General features: G+C 36.5%; 1 protein-coding gene across 2 annotated transcripts in view; it reads right to left on the reverse strand.

Annotated features, from left to right (window-relative positions):
• Window positions 1-19,092, reverse strand: part of LOC122526000 — an 80,745-nt gene that overhangs the window by 57,570 nt on the left and 4,083 nt on the right. The window contains exon 2 of one of the 2 annotated variants that reach the window (XM_043649068.1): window positions 16,705-17,031. In XM_043649068.1, the coding sequence (XP_043505003.1) occupies window positions 16,705-16,750 (46 nt within the window). In that variant the 5' untranslated portion in view covers window positions 16,751-17,031. Of the gene's footprint in view, window positions 1-16,704; window positions 17,307-19,092 lie in introns of both variants that reach the window. The other variant, XM_043649067.1, reaches the window with a different exon arrangement.

Raw genomic sequence — 19,092 nt, forward strand, 5'->3', positions numbered from 1 at the left:
CTATGACAAAGACGAGGGGGAGGAGGAGGAGGAGGAGGAGGACGAGCTGTCGATCGGGTTGACGAGCCGAGAAATATAAAAGTAACATTTACCAGGAACGACGAGAAACCCGCTCGGAAGATACGAGCGAGGGTTGAAATTTAACCTGCTAAAAAGAATTTTCTCTCTTAAGGTATTTTTACCCTCCACGATACCAAGAGACTAAGGGAAAAATGTTCGAGACCGTTTTAGCTTATCGCCAAGAAAGCTAAAAGAGAAACGATTCTAACGGCTTTCGGGATCAAGTGGCCCAAATATTTGTCCCCCGCATCCTCCCTTCCGTTCGCGATGTTTGGGGAAAGGTAAAATAGAAGACGAGATTCGAGATTTTCTTTCTTTCTTTTTTTTAACGTAAGAAAAGGACGATTGGCTACGTTATCGTAATCTTTCGGGCTTTTATTTACGCCTGATTAATCTGACAAGATCGTATATTTCAATAAAAAAAAAAAATAAAAAGAAGAAAAAAAAGGAAAAAAAAGAAAAGAAAAGTACGTGAGAAAGAGAAACGAAGAAGAGAATGAGAGAAAAGGATGAGAATAAGTTCGCTTATCTTATCCTATAACGCCTGTCCGTCGTTTTAGTAAAGAGTTTCTCTCTCCTATCTGGTCACGCCATGAAACCCCTTGAAAATCGTGCTTTATGTTGTCTTGGTAGTAGTCGTGTACGAATTAGAAACTCGCGTATAAGAGGTCGGAGACACGGAAAAGGGGTAATGGCCACTACTCCCTGCATTATCGCGCCTACGGATGAACCAGTCACGTGAGTCCCTCCGTCTCACGGCATTAACGTTTCCATCGGACCCTAACCTTCTCTTTTCTACCACGTCTATGACTCTACCCTATCTTGATCTTCCTCGTCGTCGTTTTCCTTTCGAGTAAACGATTCACCGAGAACGTAATTTACACATACACACACGCGCGCACACATACTCACTGGCAAACGTAAATTTTCTAGTATTTACTTTCGAAGAAATTGTTTATACTTATTCTTATATTCTCATTTGTCTATGGGTTCGTAGAAATATAAAATATTCTCTGTTAAAAGTTCTCTTGTAAATACGATAATCTGTGTTATAATAATTTATTATAAATTATATAGACATATACGTAGAGATTAAAATAATAATAGTTCGCAACAATGTTGTTAATAAAAATGATTTGTTTAATTTGTATGCAAATTTATTTTATAGGATGTTAATTATTATAAATTTTTCTTTTTCAAATTGTCTATAAGAAATTCTAAAATGTATGTAGTGTATGTATGTGGTCATATGTATTATTAGAAATTATTTTTTTTAAAATTGTTTATAACAAATTGTTATTTTTAATTGTTATTATCTAAGTGAAGAATCTAAATAATTAAATATCATTTAAAACGATTTATGTTCAAAGTCTCTACGACTTCTAATTCTAGAGATATTCTCGTTTGTAGTTAGTTGATCCAGTGACCTATATAATTTTTTGATAGGAGGTCATATACCTACTGACCAACATAAATTTCAAGAATTTATGCAACCCGGCTTATAGCGTTTTTCCTTTTGCTACGCGCGTACCGTGAAAAGCTGTTTCATTGCGATTATGAATGACAAACTGTAAAAAGTTATATTTCCAGAATGGAAAGTCATAAAGAGGTAAAACAAATACCATTTTATAAGGGAAAATGACCTATTTTTAACAATGCACTCAAATAACATCGTTACAATAGAACCATTTTCGAATAATTTTTGTCTATGTAATAATACAAAAGTTTCATTTATTTCAATGATTTTTCTGCTAGTATTTATGAAACGAAAAGGAAGTTGAAACGTTTGAATAAACGTCGAGATTATTCTTTCGTTAAATGAATTTTACCGATAACCTAATTAAATTTAATTACGATTCGTTTCGAGTAGTGCAATATCTACGAACAGTCAGTCAACTCGCGAAACATATTTAACTTTTCAGCAGGAAAGGTAGCATCGCCGTTGTTCGACTTTTCTGCGTGTAAGGTCATCCTTTAGGTCTGCTTTAGCCGGTTGATTTTAAATTTCAAGCTAACTCGACTGCTTAATTTTGCCTGGACAAAAGTTAAATTTCCGAGTTAAGCCGAGTTTAAATTGTAGATCGCGTTAGTGAGACTGGTCGTTCTCGTTGAGTAGTCTGCTAACTTGTTTTAAGCAGATTTCACTCGAGCGATTCTTTATTTAAGGAAGACCGATTGGACCGATCAATTAAATACTTTGATATTAAAAGATTGACCAATTAGTTACTATTTGCGATTGAAATAATTTATCGAGTCAAATAACAACAATAATAATTCGATCTTTAATATAATTAAAATACTACAGGAGTTTACTCGTATCAAAACGATCGATTAAATTCAAAAAAATTCATCGATGTAATCGACAATTAGCGAAAATTGTCTCGATAATGTCTTTATAATGTTCGAACATTTCTTTTCTTCCCTCGTCTTTCCATTCGATCAGATAACATTAACAAAGTCGAATAAAGAATAAAATAACTTTTCTTTTTCTTTATTTTTTATTCCCTTGTGGTATTTGGACTTATCTATTAATTTGAAGGAAGATATCGCGAGACACCGGTAAACTTTCTTCAAAGTAATATATATTTCTCAGCCGTACCTAACGTTCTTCATCGACCTTAACTTTTGAGCCCCTCATTCGCGTTTCGGATCAGATAAAAAGGGAAAGTCGAATTTAAAAAGCGCCGCTTTTCGAGCACCTTACTCGTTTACGTGAGTCGAACGATTATAGACTTCGTGTCAAACAATAATTCAGCGACTAGCGATATACACCGATGCACACACTTAAAGGTTATAACGTTGGACAGTAGTTGGACGTTATAAAACGGTCATCAAGGAAAGTCAGTTACGTGTTTCTCAACGGAGAAGGTCCTTTACGACGTTTCCGCGAACCCTTAGAACGAATACGTGCCCGTATATGTTTGTGCTTGTGTGCGTTGTGCGCGTAACTTCTAATACACGGTCTACGGTGGTTATGGCGATAAATTTATCCGCTGATAAAAAAAATAAAAAAGCTCGATTTTTGTCTTTACGAGCCTCGACGGAGAGTCCCCCCCCCTCCCTCCTCACCGTAATACTTCAACGAAGGTCTCCTTCCGGCTTATGGCGTGACTTTATTGCCGTCTTCTTTCCCTTCGAAGAAAGAAAGATAGATAGAATAAAAAAAAAGAAAGAAAAAGAAAGAGAAAAGGTCTATTCGTATAAAGGTAAATAAATGAAGAAATTGTTGTAAGAGACGAAAGAGGATGGTAGAAAAGAGAAAAGAAAAATGAGAAAGAAAGTGAGCGTACAAGTGACGTAGTAGAATTGTAAAACCCCTTTCGTATAATGCAATCGGTGCAGATTTCACCCTTTAACGCTTTAGAAGCTCTTACTAACGCGAGTTCGTTTGGCCAATCGCGTAAAAGCTCAATGTATGCTAGAGTCACGGCAAAGGGGCAGAGGTGGTGGATGCTCGAGTCTCCGATGGAAGGGTTGTTGGCATAAAAGGGTGTCGGAGGAAGAGGTAAAGGGAAGCTACGCGTCAGACAGTTTTTCGCGTGTTTTACGTCGCGATCGATTCAATGGCGCCGCAAGGGACGAACCGTCACGGAGGTCCTACGCCGTTTGCTGACTCAGCCGAAACACACGTTGCCGTAACTATAGCGTAACGTAGGTTAATATTAATCATCGTGTGTGTCACCCTCTGGCTACCTTTGCTGCTCTTTCTCTCTAGCTCTCTCTCTCTCTCTCTTATTCACTCTCTCTAATTAGTATTCTAAAGATTATTACTCATATGAAGTTGTCGTTCGAATAAATCCTTTAATGAAGTAATGATTCAAGCGTGATATAGGTTGCGATATATCCTATGATAACTTTATTAGGATCAAATCAGGCCGAGGATTTTCACGAAAGCATACCACCTAATATTAACATGAAGTCCAAGGACCTGGAAGATTTTCTCTTCGGGTGGTCGATTATTAACACTCTTACCCTAATATCTACAGGGAGAATGCATGAAGAGCAGAGCAGAGAAGAGAAGAGAAGAGAAGAGAAGAGAGAGTAAGAGAGGGAGAGAATTTCCGAGGGATCACGTAGATGTCCCATGATATGCGCTTCTCTCTTCCTGAAAAGGGTCTCCGAGGTCCGGTCAGAGGTCAATGGGTTTCGAGGGTGAATAGCTTAACGTATATATCTATCTACCTACCTACCTACCTACCAACCACCTATCTACCAGAAATCCGATTTCTCGAAGAGAAGAGAGAGATTCGTGCGAACAGGTTGATTTACTTAGTACTTGTCTCTCCACTTTATTTTCTCATCACTTTACCTCTTACAAATAATATATGTTTCATACGATAATTTGTTATTAACCGTTTAATCTTCAAAATAATCATTCATTCGTTAATGCCTGTTATGGTATTATTATGATGCGTGCGGGTATAATTATATGAGATATGGTTTAAAAGCTTACGATTAAAGACGACAGACTCATTAGTCGTAACTACTTAATTGCACCTACCTATCATTTATATTTCATGCTGTAGTTATAAATACTAAGAGAGAGAAAGAGAGAGAGAGAGAAATAGAATGAGAGTAATTCCCATAGTACCAACCTACCAGCGAGTTATGCTAATTCTAAACGCGTTATCTACCGTTTTGCAAACCGCCTGTGATGAGACGAAGCGTGTCTACGCAACTCCAACACATTTTGCCTCTATAAATCTGTCGGACATTTAGATGTAGAACTTATTCGGCACGAGAGTTTATGGCGTCATACGTAAAAGTTTGCCACGTTTGTCACGCTTTAGAATGACGTGTTGCTGGATCGTGCCTTTTCTCGAAAGAGAAGGATGACGAGAACGAACGAGAGAGAGAGAGAGAGAGAATCAGAGAGAGAATGAGAGAATGAGAAAGAAGGGAAAAACTAAACAGGTTACGTGCTTGAATACTTTTTGAATATAACTAACGAGCCATGCAGCTTGCCTTATCTGCTTCTCTAAAAAGAAATACCTATTATTATTATTATTATTATTATTTTTATTATAACACAAAGCTTTATTCTCGAGTCCTTCCTTGTTCGTGAACTTTCTCCCACTAATCTCGCGTAATTAATAAAACGATTAAATATTTTCAAACGAGGGATCAAACTTATACGAATGAACCGATAGTAGCATGAAAATGTTTAAATATCTTTTACACATGATACCTTATTAACATCTATATATATATATATGTATATACGGTGACGAAAAAAAGAATAAAGAAAGAAAAGTCAAAAAAAGAAAACGAGCATAGAAATTGGTATTCTCGAGTAGATTGCATTCTTACGGTAAACTCTATGTCTACGTAATAAAAGGGAAAAAAGAAAGAATCCCAAGTACTACTAGCTTTTCCACGCCTTTACTCTCCTAATTCGACAATTCCGAGAGATTTACTGGCAAACATCTGCCCGGATATTGGACAAATTCCTACCAAGTTTATGTTTTAGCTACGAGAAGGATAGGGATTGGAGAAGAAAGGGAGAAGGACCAAGGGATGGGGGAGGGGACTAAGACGAATAGAGATAGAGAGATCACGAGAGAAGTTGGAGAGGGGGGCGGGACTTGGTAGAAATTTATCGTGAGAAAATAATTTGGCGAGAAATCACACATACCTTTCGTATATTTCATTCTTCTTCTTATTCTTTAGTTCTTCCACCTTTCTCTTTCTCTTACTTAACGAGAGATCGCGTAATCCGTTGATAATGGTGTAGAAAAAAATCTTAAAAAGTCATTTTACTCGTGTACTTTTTTATATCTCACATTTCCTTCGCAGTCCTTTCACTCTCTCTCTCTCTCTCTCTCTCTACCTTTTCAAGTTTCACGCTTACACTTTATCAAGAATTCTCGTTTCGGTTGATCTCGAATGAATGCTCCGAGAGGGGCTAAGAGCCACAAGAACGGCCAGAGTATGGCTATGGCTACCGACCACTCGGTACATTTGAATGTTCAATGAGAGAGCTCGCCGTGGCGAACCACGCTGGTCGTGGCCTCTCGTTTACCTCCATCCCACAGAAATTCCTATTTCGATGGGTAACCTCCTAGCCTAGGTACGGTTAAACGTGCGAAAGACTTCCAACCCGAGTTAGACGAAAAAAATAATAACTCGTTTGTAATTAAGTTCGTTATAACGAGGACGATATTAAATAAGAAAAAAAAGGAAGGAAAAAAAATAAATAAATTATTACGAATATAGAAGAAAGGAATAAATGCGAAAAAACAAATAGAAAAAAGGAAGAGAAAAAAAAATGAAAAAATATTAATACGCATAGAGAGAGAGAGACGTTGAACGATCGAATAAAAGGCTCGTACAATACCAAAACTCGTCTTTTTTTTTTATTCCTATCTCGATATGTTGACAATGGGTCGCCAGTATCGAGTTCGTCTCCAGGAAGATGAAGGACCCTTTCGAACGATTGATTCCCATACAACAGCACTTGGCGAAAGCGAATATGCGATGATTGTGCTGCCTGGTTATGGGGCAGTAATTAACGAGGAATCGAATCCAACTAGAATTATATCGAGGGAAAGAAAGAAGGAATAGAAAATTCGTTTTTGTTTAATACGTAGTCGTCAGTCAGTACGCTCTCACACGATTTCAGTAAGCGATGACTCGCTTTGAAGCACTTAACGAAGCGCCAGCGAAACTCGTCGCTCGTTTCTGACGAGGTTCGAAAAAAAAAAAAAGAAAATAAAATGAAAGGGATGAGCACGAAAAAAGATAGATAGATAGATAGATAGATAGATAGATAGATAGATAGATAGAGATAAAGAGAGAGAGAGATGGCAGCTTGTCGGACGTGAATGGATGAGTTTGAAGAGAAATTAATGCGAAACCAGGTGGACGCGCGAACGGTTAACGATTTGACAGAAGCTCAGTCCTATAGAGCAGAATAGAGCTGAGCGTGAGAAAGAGACAGACAAAGTGTGTGAGAGAGAGAGAGAGAGGAAAAAAGGGGCAGGGGAAAAGAGAGTGGAACTGCTCGGTGGGCGCCAATCGTTTTATCACCGAATTAAGTTAAATTAAGGCTGCTCCCTAGGGAGACGGTACTCCGCGCCGTTACTCGACTCCCTCATACTTTTAACTCGAAATTCAGAATTATCGCTCTTTCCTGTACTCTCTTTCGTGTTTCCGGCTAGCGTAAATTTAAAAAATAAAAAATTTATAAAAAAGTACCGCACGTGGTATCCTTCTTCCTGTATTCTCGAATGATATAGAGAAAAAGAGAGAGAGAGAGGGAGAAACTATTAAATAAAATTTTTTCATTTAATACGAAGAGATAATGAAGCACGAAAGGGGGTTGTAAAAATCATAACTATAATGTATTAGTTTGAAAAATTATGACAAGTAATTAAAACGTTTTTAAAAGATCGAGAAAGTAAGGAAGAATGAAAGAAAAAGAAAAAAAAAAGAATGAATAAATGTAATTCAATCGATTAATCAGACCATTACAATTTTATATCCATGATTCAACCGCGGAATTTAAGTTTAGACGTTTATAATCGTAGCTCTTAATCCGCGTGTACGACGGTTTATTTTATTTCTCCGTTCTTTTTCGTTGTCTTGTAATATTATGTATTTTTCTTTTTCTTTGTTCTTTTGTTTTTATTTATTTTGTCATCTTTTTTTCTCTTCCTTTTCCTTTTCTTTTTCCTCGAGAATTATTCCACCTGTGGTACTCGTTGCGAACGTTTGGTTGAAAATTCGGCTCACGTATGCGCGTGGCTCCGACCTAACTAATTCAGGGCTTTTCTTTTTTACACTCGTACATTCACGTGTTCACCTATCGAATTCGTCGAAAATGTGTACGGAGAGAAACGAAAACGATCGTGGAAAAAGCTACGATCTCATCGAATGTCGCCTCGTAATTCGTCGCGCGTGATCACCTCAAACTACACCACCTCCCCCGATTCTCCTCCCTCTCTCTCTCTCTCTGATAAGGAAAGAATGAGAGAGAGAGAGAGAGAGAGAGAGAGAGGGAAAAAAAGCTCTTCTATCTTGCGAAATCTCAGGGAAGGAATCACGTTACACGTTTATCGTCGAATGAAATCGTACGTGTTTTATCGCATGAGCCTCAACTCGACTAGAGTAGTAACTTGCTCCAACGATTTTTTCTTTTTGTTCTATTTTGTCTTTTTTCTTTTTACTTTACTTTTCTTTTCTTTTCTTTTCTTTTATTTTATTTTATTTCATTTCTTTTTTTTCTTTTTTTTATTCCTTTTGTAAAAGTAGATATCAATGAAATCTCCTTCTCTCTCTCTCTCTCTCTCTCTCTCTCTGGAATGTACGTATTTGACTATAAATATGATCCTACATTTTTATAAAGTTACCTCTCTCGAAACGATTTTATATAAATTTGATTCGAAATATATTGTATATCGAAACTGAGCTCAATCGTTATAGCGATACGTGGTATTGTACGGAAATGAGAAGATTTTTCCTGGAAGGAATGAAAGTTTTATTGGTTGGAATGGTTAATCGTGTCTTCATTAACGGAACTTTCTGTTGTATGTATTTTTCTTATTTGTAGAAACTATCACACGAAATTATTCGATACATAATAAAGTTAGAGAACTATCATTATTAAAATCACTATTATTATTATTATTATTATTATTATCATTGTTATATTATTTTAAATAATTTAAAGTGATTAAACTGATATTTTATTTTGTAAATTTGTAGAGCGTCGAATATGAGTTGTACGAAATGAATGCACACCTCCTCGTGACCAACTCCCATTTTCTTCTACCCAACCAGGAGCAATCATCTCACCTCCGCACTATAAATAAAATTCGAAAAGTTTGAAATTAATAGGAATACGTATTTTCGTTCAATTCACGTTCGGGGAAAAGCTGTTTCACAGGAGACCACGTACATCGTAGAACAAGTTTTTGATCCGTAACATCAGGAGGGAGGGATTCGAAAGTTACGTTGAAAGGAACCCGCTGATCATCATGGCCATCGGTTCTAACAGATTGTGGTTAGATTCACGACGCGTTTGCCAAAAGGAGCACGAAATCTATTTTCCTGGCACGACTTGCATACCCGATCTCGTTTACGTTTCGAACTTTTTCCCAACGTACGATAGACAAAATCTGTCGATTTTGTAATAAGTACGACATTTCAAATATCATCATTAATTATATTTGTGTAATTGTAAAATAAATACCAACCATTGGAACGAACTAATTCGTTATTATGACGCAATAATAAAATAAAATACAGTGCACGAATATCATTACTGTAAACTTAAATTTGAGAAAGAGAGAGAGAGAGAGAGAGAATACGATCGAATGAGAAAAAACAAAAAGAGAGAAAATGTTCTATAAAATAAAATGATTTTGGGGTTCGACGAACGACTCGAAACTTCATTTACATATCTCCACGGATTTTCTCCCCATTCCCCATTTTTCTTCAATATCATTATCGATACCAACGTAACCCTTTTACTCGGCTTTTTTTTTTAATCCTTTCTCTCTCTTTTTTATTCTTTTCTTTTTTTCTTTCTTTTTTTTTTCCATCCACGATCACGAGATCGAATTATTGCGATACGCAGCGGGACGAATTTAATTAGGCTCAAACGAATCGACGACTGTTAGGTCTCGCGTTAGTTCACGTTTGGTGTCACCAACCAACGAGCTCGTACCTACCTCGTTAAATTTCATTCGCATCGTAATTCCCGAGAAGGTGTATTTCCCTTCTTCTCTTAAAACCACTATGCAGTCTTTAATTATGTTGGTCGGCTGATAAACAGTCGACCCTTTTGCGTCGGCCAACAGGAAGTTGGTTTCGAAATGCAAAGGAAAAGAAAGGTGAAAGAGAAAGAAGGAAGATGGTGTCGATGTGAAACACGACACGCGATATTCTTCTGTTTCCGTCGTTGAAACCACCCCCTTGACGTTTCCTATTTTCCTCTCCCCTTAATGGCGTTTAGCTCGTTAACGTCTGGTTAACGAGCAGCGTCTTCGTTAAAAAGTCTTTAACCGAATATAAGTTATTTTTCGAATACTATCATGTACTCGATTCGACTATCATTTTTCCTTTTTTAGTGGTTAGATTAATTTCAAACTGTTAATAGGAAATTCTGAACTTTAAATGATATTTTTCTCGAATGCAAGATTTTTCATTATACGTTATTTATAAATGAAATAAAACATACGTCATTTGTAATTTAAATAGAAAAATATAATGGTATACTTTGTATACAATTTACATCGTAATTTACGAGCTCGTTTAAAAAGTTTCATTATTTTTTCAAACCGATAGGTGGTGGTACGTATTTGCGTGTGTATGTGCATAATACGTTTGTACATACGTTCACGTTCCATTAGACGTCTCGCCAATGGCAACTTTACGATCCCATTACGAAATAGTGTACACGTATGCGAATGTGCAAGTATGTTGGTGGTGAATGCGTGCACGTTGGCAATGAGTATGGCGTCCCGTTTAAGCGGGAAATTGAAAATTACCGAGGTAACATCATACGCGCACGCGTACACATTCCCTTAACGCCGATTGTAACCTGCATGTTTTATGCAATGACAATTAGTGAAATTCACTTTGTGAGTCGGCATCATATCGGTTTTACGTGAGGCCATTCCGAATACGAGAATGACCGCAACTAGTAACTGCTCGCACGACCTTTGCCACCAGCCGATACATAATTTAACGATGGCAGTTCGACACAAATGCGAACCTATGCGCGTAAATCGTTAGTAATTTCGCCAAATCGATTTTCCGACCATTCCAGACGTCGTTAAATATCGATTCCTCCTCATCCCCTCCCCCGCCCCCCCTTCTTTTATGAAAGTGAACGCGTTCAATAGGAAACACCATTCGATGAACTTATGTCTAAGTTATTAAGTAATATAAGTACTTATATTATGTATAAGTACTTATGTCTAAGTACTTATGTATAAGTTAACTTATGTCTATATGTAACGTATAATATTATTCCTAGGTTATTCATTTTGACGATAAGAAACGTCCTATTAAATTTGATTGAATTTTTCTTATCAAATATGGATAAATGAAATCAATAAATTTTTTAAAGTGTCATTCTAAAAGTAATCATGCATAAAATGCATTTCGATCGCTAATCGGTTCGTATTCTATTAGATTTCAATTCTAAAATCGACAATCTTATTTAAGTTTAATGTAAGACCTTAGGCGATGAACGATGAAAAGGAAAGGATGAAGTAAAGCTTCCAAGAACAACGATAGTTTTCCCAACATTGAAAGGTATCTAAAACTACGATATGGGGCGAATTTCTGAAGCGAACTTTATGTTACATATATACGGTGTACATGTATACGTGTACATGTACATGTACAGGTGTACATGTATAAGTGTATTATTACATATATATACCTCGAATATATATACTTCAACCAAAGTTAATAATCCTCAACAGAAATTTTCCGAAAGCTTTAGATAATCCACCCTAAAACATCATCGTTATATATAATTATCGTGAAAAACTTTGACTCTGGGAATATCTGCCCCAATGACCTCGAAAATAATTCATTGAAATAATCGATCTTTCCACTCGCTCTTTACGAGCTTTCATTTCGTTCGAATTAATAACATTCGAGTTTATTTTTCTTCTTCTTCTTCTTTTTCTTTTTTGTTTTTTCAATCTATCGCACAAAAGTTAGAACGGTTTTCGTGACTTACAACGACAGAGTTTATGTAAGTCAATTCAAAAGTAAGTGGAAAGTAAGTATTAAGTAAGCTTTCGTGACACGAGTACGTCGATAAACGTTACCGGTACGTTCTTTGCCATGGGCTCTTAACAATCGACCCAATTCTATGTGAAATGCTGTACAAACATCGTTTATACTTTCGTCCTAGAAAAGATCAAGGCCACCTACCTCCTAGTCGACCGAGTACAACTTTTTTACTCAATGACTTCTTTTGTTTACAACTTCTTCTTTTTCTTTTTCTTTTTCTTTTTATTTTCTTCTTCCTGGTTTTTTTCGACCAACTGGATAAATCTAGGATTTCGATAAAAACTTTCAAAATAACTTCGAAAGAAGCTGTTGTCGATGGTTCAACAATTTATATGATAGACAATTAATTCATTCGATCAGAATTTATAATTGTATATTTATGATAGTATACAATATAAATGGTCGCTATTGCGTACTGTGATATTTAATTAGAAATTAATTAAAAAACTGTCAGTATTTTAAATAAATGGCCAATGTTTGTAATAAAATATCAGCATATATATATGTACGCTCTGTATCGATAAATAATATTGATGCAACTTTACCCCTATAAAGAATATTGATCGTTCATTTAAAATGTTGATAAATTTATACCCGAAATAATAAATAAATATAGACAAGAGTATGATATTTATAATAATGATCGCGCGTATATGTATTTGAAGAGATAATGCGAAAATTGAAAAATATGACGAGCCCTTTGGGGTATAAGAATAAAGATATATTCTCTTTAAACTAGCTAAACATGGTATCTCTCATCACAGGACACTGCCCGTATCGAAAATCCCTGCGAAACGTTATCAACTATATCCCATCGTTGAACACATCGTCGCAATACGAGCGACGAGAGTCGCTACCTTATCACATAATCGTAAATCACCAACACTTCCCAGTATTATCCCGTAGAAAAGTTTCGCAAACGTATTCCCGGAATTTATCGTTCCTTCCTGTTCCGTCCGACAATCGCGTGGAATCCGAAACGGACGCACTCTCAGGATTTAGAATTTCACGACGCCTCCAATATTCTCAAGAATTTTACTTTGACAGTTTAAGTGAAAAACTACGATATCTGTGGGCTACCTCTTATAGATCACGTCGCAAGAATTTTTTTTTCCCCCAAAGAAGATCGATCTACGAACGAGTCTTTGTATCGAGATTACTTACACCATACTCCTTGTTTCTCTTTTTTTATCTTATCTAATTAAGGCAACGAAACCACGAGGAACATACTGTAACGGTAATAATATTTTCCGAAATTATATAATAATTATATAATAATAAGTTATATAATATCTTTTCACTTTTTTGTAGATGTACAATAGAACGAAATAAAAAGTAATTTTTCTGGCCAGGATTGATAGATAGAAAAAATGACAAAAGAAAAAAGAAAAAGAATAATAATTCAAGCGAGAATGAGAATGAGAAAATGGATGAAGTCAAGTTTGAGTTAGTGTGTGTATGTGTGTGTGTGTAAGGGAGAGGGGGAAAAAATGGAAAAATAATTAGTCAGTTTAGCCGAAGGCAGATGCTTCTGGGCTGTATGAAAAATTAACGATATCCTTCATGGTTTTCTCTTTTTTCACCGGTCATTTGCAAAAGCTCTCGGTTTCTACCCTTTCCAGTACCCACTACTAGTGGTTCCGTCCGTTTACTCTTTAGTTTTTTCTTTAACAAAGCGCGTTTCCCTTCATTGCCGCGCCCACCTTCGACCGATCTCGCGTGTCTCAACGAAATTTAGCCACACCACGATCCCCGATAGGCTCTATAATTATCCCGTTTTATCTTCATCAGGTGGGTTACCCCTCGAAGGGGGGAGTGGGGGTGTGGGTGTAGGAGAGGTGACTCGAGGAAACGATATAGCCACTACTACTACCTCCTCTTTTTCCACCACAACCCTTAAACCTCTTCCCTTCACTCTCTTCTCATCCTTCTTCACCCTTTCCTTCTCTTCTATCTTCCATTCTCTCTTCTTTTTCCTGTTTCTCGCTAACGCTCGTAAATACCACGGCTACTCGAGAGAGAGAGAGAGAGAGAGAGAGTGTGTGTTTTACGATTTTAAATCCAACACGTTTCGTAGACGTTTCTTTTTCACTCGACCGAAGAATAATATAAGTTTTTATTTGATTTCTACAATTTAGCATTCCAAAGAGAAATAAAGAGAGAGAGAGAGAGAGAGAGAGAGTTAATTTTAAATATTATGTAACATTTGCAAATACTCGTAATGCAGTCAATCGCATGTATAAATATGTGTTTATCATTTTCTCTCTCTCTCTCTCTCTATTTTTTTTTCTCTCGTTTCATTTTAATTTATCTTCCTTTACCCACGTCAATCATTTCCATTTTCTCATGCTCCTTAGCGCGTATCATTTTTCAACATTCTTTTTACCCTTGGTAAATGGATCGATAAATTATCCATCCCTCTTCGGTAAGGTGTGATTTTGATAGTCTGACGTGTACTCAGCATCTACCTTCTTTTGACGTAATATGCGACAGAGACAACGAGACAAAGATAGGCAATTTAATCCTGAAAATTAGAGTTACGAGTACGTAATTGTTTCCAATAGTTCGATCAAAGGATAATAAATTTTCGATGAGCCGGATAACGATAGCAACTTGTTCAACTCTGTTCAATGATTACGCGTAGGTAGGTACCTACCTACCAACCAACCTTGCTACCTACCAGAGTTACATCGAAATAACACAGATATTGAAAATCAAAACCGTATGTAAATTATCGTGGTCGAATAGAGGGTAGACAGAGACAGACGGAAAGCAAGAGGAAGAGGAGAGTTCATTAGTACAACTGCCCGCAAATAGCATGTTAGCGAAATATTTGCTGTTAATATTACATCGTTATAAAAGCGATTGAAGCATCCCTCCATTATATTGTCCTGCATCGGTAAACTGTAAAAGCATCTGACCAATGCTGTGGAATATGGAGAGTTTCTCCCTCTTTCTCTATCTCTCTCTCTCTCTTTCGTTGGTTTGATTTGCAAATACCATTCAACATGTATAGGTACATATGTGACTGGCTACTTTACTATCTCCATCTCCGTCTCTCTTTTTCCTATCTCTTTGACTCATTCAATAATTCCTCGAACAATTAAGCAACCACCGACTACGATTCTTTCACCCACCGCCCCTCGCCCCGCCCCACCCCATAAACCGCGCTATCCCCACCGTCCAACCGTTCTTTGACTTTCTCAAGTCCCTAGTTCGACTCGCATCTTTTATTTATTTATGCTAACTCATCCTCTTTCTACAATCCGCCTCTCGCCATCGAGAAGAAGACCGGCTTTAAAATTTCATATCGAGCCCACTCGCGTATTCGCAGTCTCCATATTGATATGTATGGCGCAATGCACTTTACTCTTCTTGGCCCGACCGCTTTTCATTTCCCGAGTTTTACTACGCCGGTGTGTGTCCCTAGCATCCAACCCCTCTCCATTTTTCCCTTAGAGCCAAGCCAAATGTAAAAACGTCCGGATACCTGTAGCTACACAGAGAAGCGTGTGCTCGCGTGTGCTTGCGAAACGAAGAAACTATGTTTCTCTTTCTCTCTCTCTTTCTCTCTTTTTTTATTTTTTTGTCCCTCTTTGTCTCTTTCCTACTCATACCCTAAGTCTTCTTCTTCTTCTTCTTTTTCTTCTTCTTCTTCTACTTCCTCTCCGTTTCTTTTCCATTTTACTTCATTCTTCTTTTTTTTTCTTTCTTTTTCTTACCAAGAGAGGCGTCCCCGAATTTACTCTCCTACGTACGTTTTATCCATCTCACGAAGTTATATTTCCATGAGTGGATATCAAAGAATAATCATGGAAAGATCGTAAGAAGTTTTCTTTTTTCTTTTTCTTTTTTTTTTTTATTTTATTACTATCCCCTTGGCAAATTCTCCGAAACATTTGTCACTCCTTGAAAAGTATTATTCTTTAGACTATTCTATAATATTAAATCTCTTGGAAATAGAAGAAAAGAAACCGGTGGGGTAGAAGGGAAAAAGAATACTTAATCGAATTATTAATCATTAAAATCTACGTAGTACAAGCGTTTGTTATTAGACGACGAAAAACACACATACGCAAAAAGAAAAAAAAGAATGCAAAGGAAAGAACGAAATCTTTGAGACAGCTTGACAAAAGTTAATTAGCTAATCCTGGATTCTTACACTCTCTTTCTCTCTCTCTCTTTTGTTCTTGCATTCCCTTTCTTATTCTCTTTCCTTGTATCACGTACCGTAACGTAATAAATTCCAACAATTCCAGTTTCAACTATCTCGCTCTTACCATTTCTATTCACTCTCTCTCTTTCTCTTTTCTTTTACCATTTTCGTCGTCTTTTACCTCGTCGACGTCGTCGTCGTCGTCGTCTTCTCTTCCATCTTACTCTTTTGCACGTTTCTCTCGTAAAATCGCGATTAGTGTGACTCACGTAACGGAAATACGTAATTAGAAAATACACCATTTTTTGTCCATTCCGTTTTAAATTACACGTATATATATATAGACGATACGTTTCTCGCTTACGCAGCGAGAATTTTATTACGCAAACGGAAAAATTGAAACAACCTTAATACTAGAATTACATCTATAATCATTTTGATCTTGTGTGGAAAAAGATTAATTAAAATAAAAATGAATGAAAAATCAATTATCCATTATTCGATGATTATTCCTCGCTCTCTTTCCTTCTCTCTTTTCTCTATTTTCCGTAGAGAAATAATTGTAAAGGAGAGAAAGAAAGGAAAATAAAAAGAAAGGAAACATACGTTCTCCGGTTAACCAATTTTTCATGGTCAAGAATGATGAAACGCTCGAGTCGAGTGAAACGATCGTAGAAGTGTTTGTCGAAAGCAAATTTACAAAGGGCGGAAAAGCTCGAAGGCATACTCACCCTCTTGCCTGAGCAGCACCACCAAGAGTAGAAGCGCAAGATCCATTGCTCGGGGGGCGGGGGGTGATTGCCCTCCCTCTCTCTCTTTCTCTCCCTTTCGTGTCCACCGCTACCAACACCGATTCGAATCCTCTGTTCTTTTTATTTCTTTGCCTCCCACCTCCCCCAATACTCCTCCGTTGTCACCGAAGCTTTCCTCCACCTTCTCCTCCTCCCCCTCCTTCTTCACCTTTCTTCCTTCCTCTTCTTTCTTCTTTTTTTTCCTCTTCCTCTTGTTCCTCTTCTTGTTCTTGTTCTTCTTCCTAAGAACGGAACGGAAAAACGTGTCTCCAAGAGAATAACGATCAAATATTTTATTTATATGATATAATAGAACATAGTGAACGCTGGGTTTCTCGTTTCTCTACTCTTTCGGTGAACGACTATACGCGATTCGTTCGGGCCGGCGCGTTTGCTAATGAACGCTCGTGTTTCAATTATTTTCCACCCTCCTCTCCTATCGTCCCTTGCCACCCAACCTTGATTATATTTCCGATCGCGACAAGCTGACCAGCCGACGACGCGCCTATCCGACCGGGGTCACGCACCAAATAGATAGAAAGCTAGATAGATAGATAGATAGATAATAGATAGCTGAATAGGGAAAGATGAACGAATAGATAATTGAAAGAGAGAAACAGAGATGAACAAAAAAAAAACAGATTTGTTTGGCATGCATACGATTTTTAATTGCTCGTAACATTCTTTATTTTTGCTCCATCATTTATTTTATCGAACAATTAATTTATCGTGACAAATCATAGAACAATTTAAATAGAATAATATTTATTGTTTTACGAAAAGTTTATTTATATATTGCTAAAGTACGATAAATGTTATTGCAAGAACGAAACGATTAGAGAAAAAATGTAGTGATAATGAAATTAAAGATTAATTGAAAGTAAACTTTGATTTGCTTAAGTTTGAATTTTATCCACCAGTAAAAATGCAACAAGTAATAAGATTTTTTTACTTCTTTCTTTTTTCTTCCCCCATCTTTCTCTTTCTCCCTCTCTCTCTCTCTCTCTCTTTCTTTCTTTTACCCTTTTATCTTTGCGCAAAAGTTCACCGTTTTTTTCCATCTCGTTGATTCCTAAGTCTTAACCGCAGCTTTACTTTACCGCTCGGTGTAAAAAAAAGAGATAAAGAGAGAAAGAAGAAGAAGAAGAAAAGGAAAAAAAAAAAGAAAAAAAAAGAGAGAAAGAAAAAGGAGAGTAAGAGAGAAGGGTGGGAAAAAAGAAGGGAGTAAAAGAAACGGTCTACCCCTTCTCCTTCTTCTTCTTTTGCACCCTTTATAAGGCCAACCCTTAAGCAAGAATCCTGGTGCGCGTTACGACTCCCGCTTCGTTGCACGCAATTTAACCTCGACAAACGTTTTCTTCGTGTTCTAGACTAACCAATACGTGTATACGCGTACACGTAAGTTTATATACGGTATTCCACCCTCTTATAAGATGTAAGCTCGTGTCTCTTGATAAATTCTATCTTGATTTGGTATAATTAATGTTTCGAATATACATGACGAGTTAGGTAGACCTTAGAGTAAAATGTGTATTTAACCTTGAAGATGATGACTCGTCTAAACTTTAAAATTGTTTCAACTTTTCCATCTCTACAAACTAACTCTAACTCGCGATCAAATATATATATTATATATATTATATATATATTTCGAAATTTCGTGTCAATTTAGTTTGATGATACGAAAATGAAAAGAAAACAGAAAAATTACGAGAGATTGAAAGGATACATAATTATAATAAATTAAGGTTAAATGATAATAATACTGAAATGTCTCTCGAACGCGAAAGTGTTTCTTTTTTCTTTTTTCTTTTTTATGTTTTTTCTTCTTTCTTTTATTTTTTGTTTTTCTTTATCTTATGAAAAGAAAATAAAGTGATGGTTTAATCCCCTCGCGTCGTTATCAGTTATACGATCGTAAAGAAAGTATCTCTTAGTCTTCATCTTCGTTTTCGTCTTCGTTCCTTCCTTCCTTCCTTCCTTCCTTACTTTTTAAATGCAACCCCTCGGGTTCGTGTATTTTTCACGCAACAGTACACCCTAAGAGTCTTCTTAAGTATCACCTGACACTTTCCTGACTCGACTTTGCTTAAGCTTCCCCGTTATATCGTTTTAATCCAAGAATATAGAAACTTGTTACTTTCCTAACGGTAATCATTACTCTTTCTCTCTATTTTTCTTTTTTCTTCTTTCAAAGAAAATAAAAATATATTATGAAAATGAAAGAAAACACAATTATTTCAATATATGTTGACCCAATTTGATTTCTTTATATTAATTCGTTCGAACAGTTTCATGTTTCTATTTGTTTTTTCTGTTATTCTTTTT

Source organism: Polistes fuscatus, unplaced genomic scaffold, assembly GCF_010416935.1.
Source record: "Polistes fuscatus isolate 324 unplaced genomic scaffold, CU_Pfus_HIC Scaffold10, whole genome shotgun sequence".
Lineage (NCBI taxonomy): Eukaryota > Metazoa > Arthropoda > Insecta > Hymenoptera > Vespidae > Polistes > Polistes fuscatus.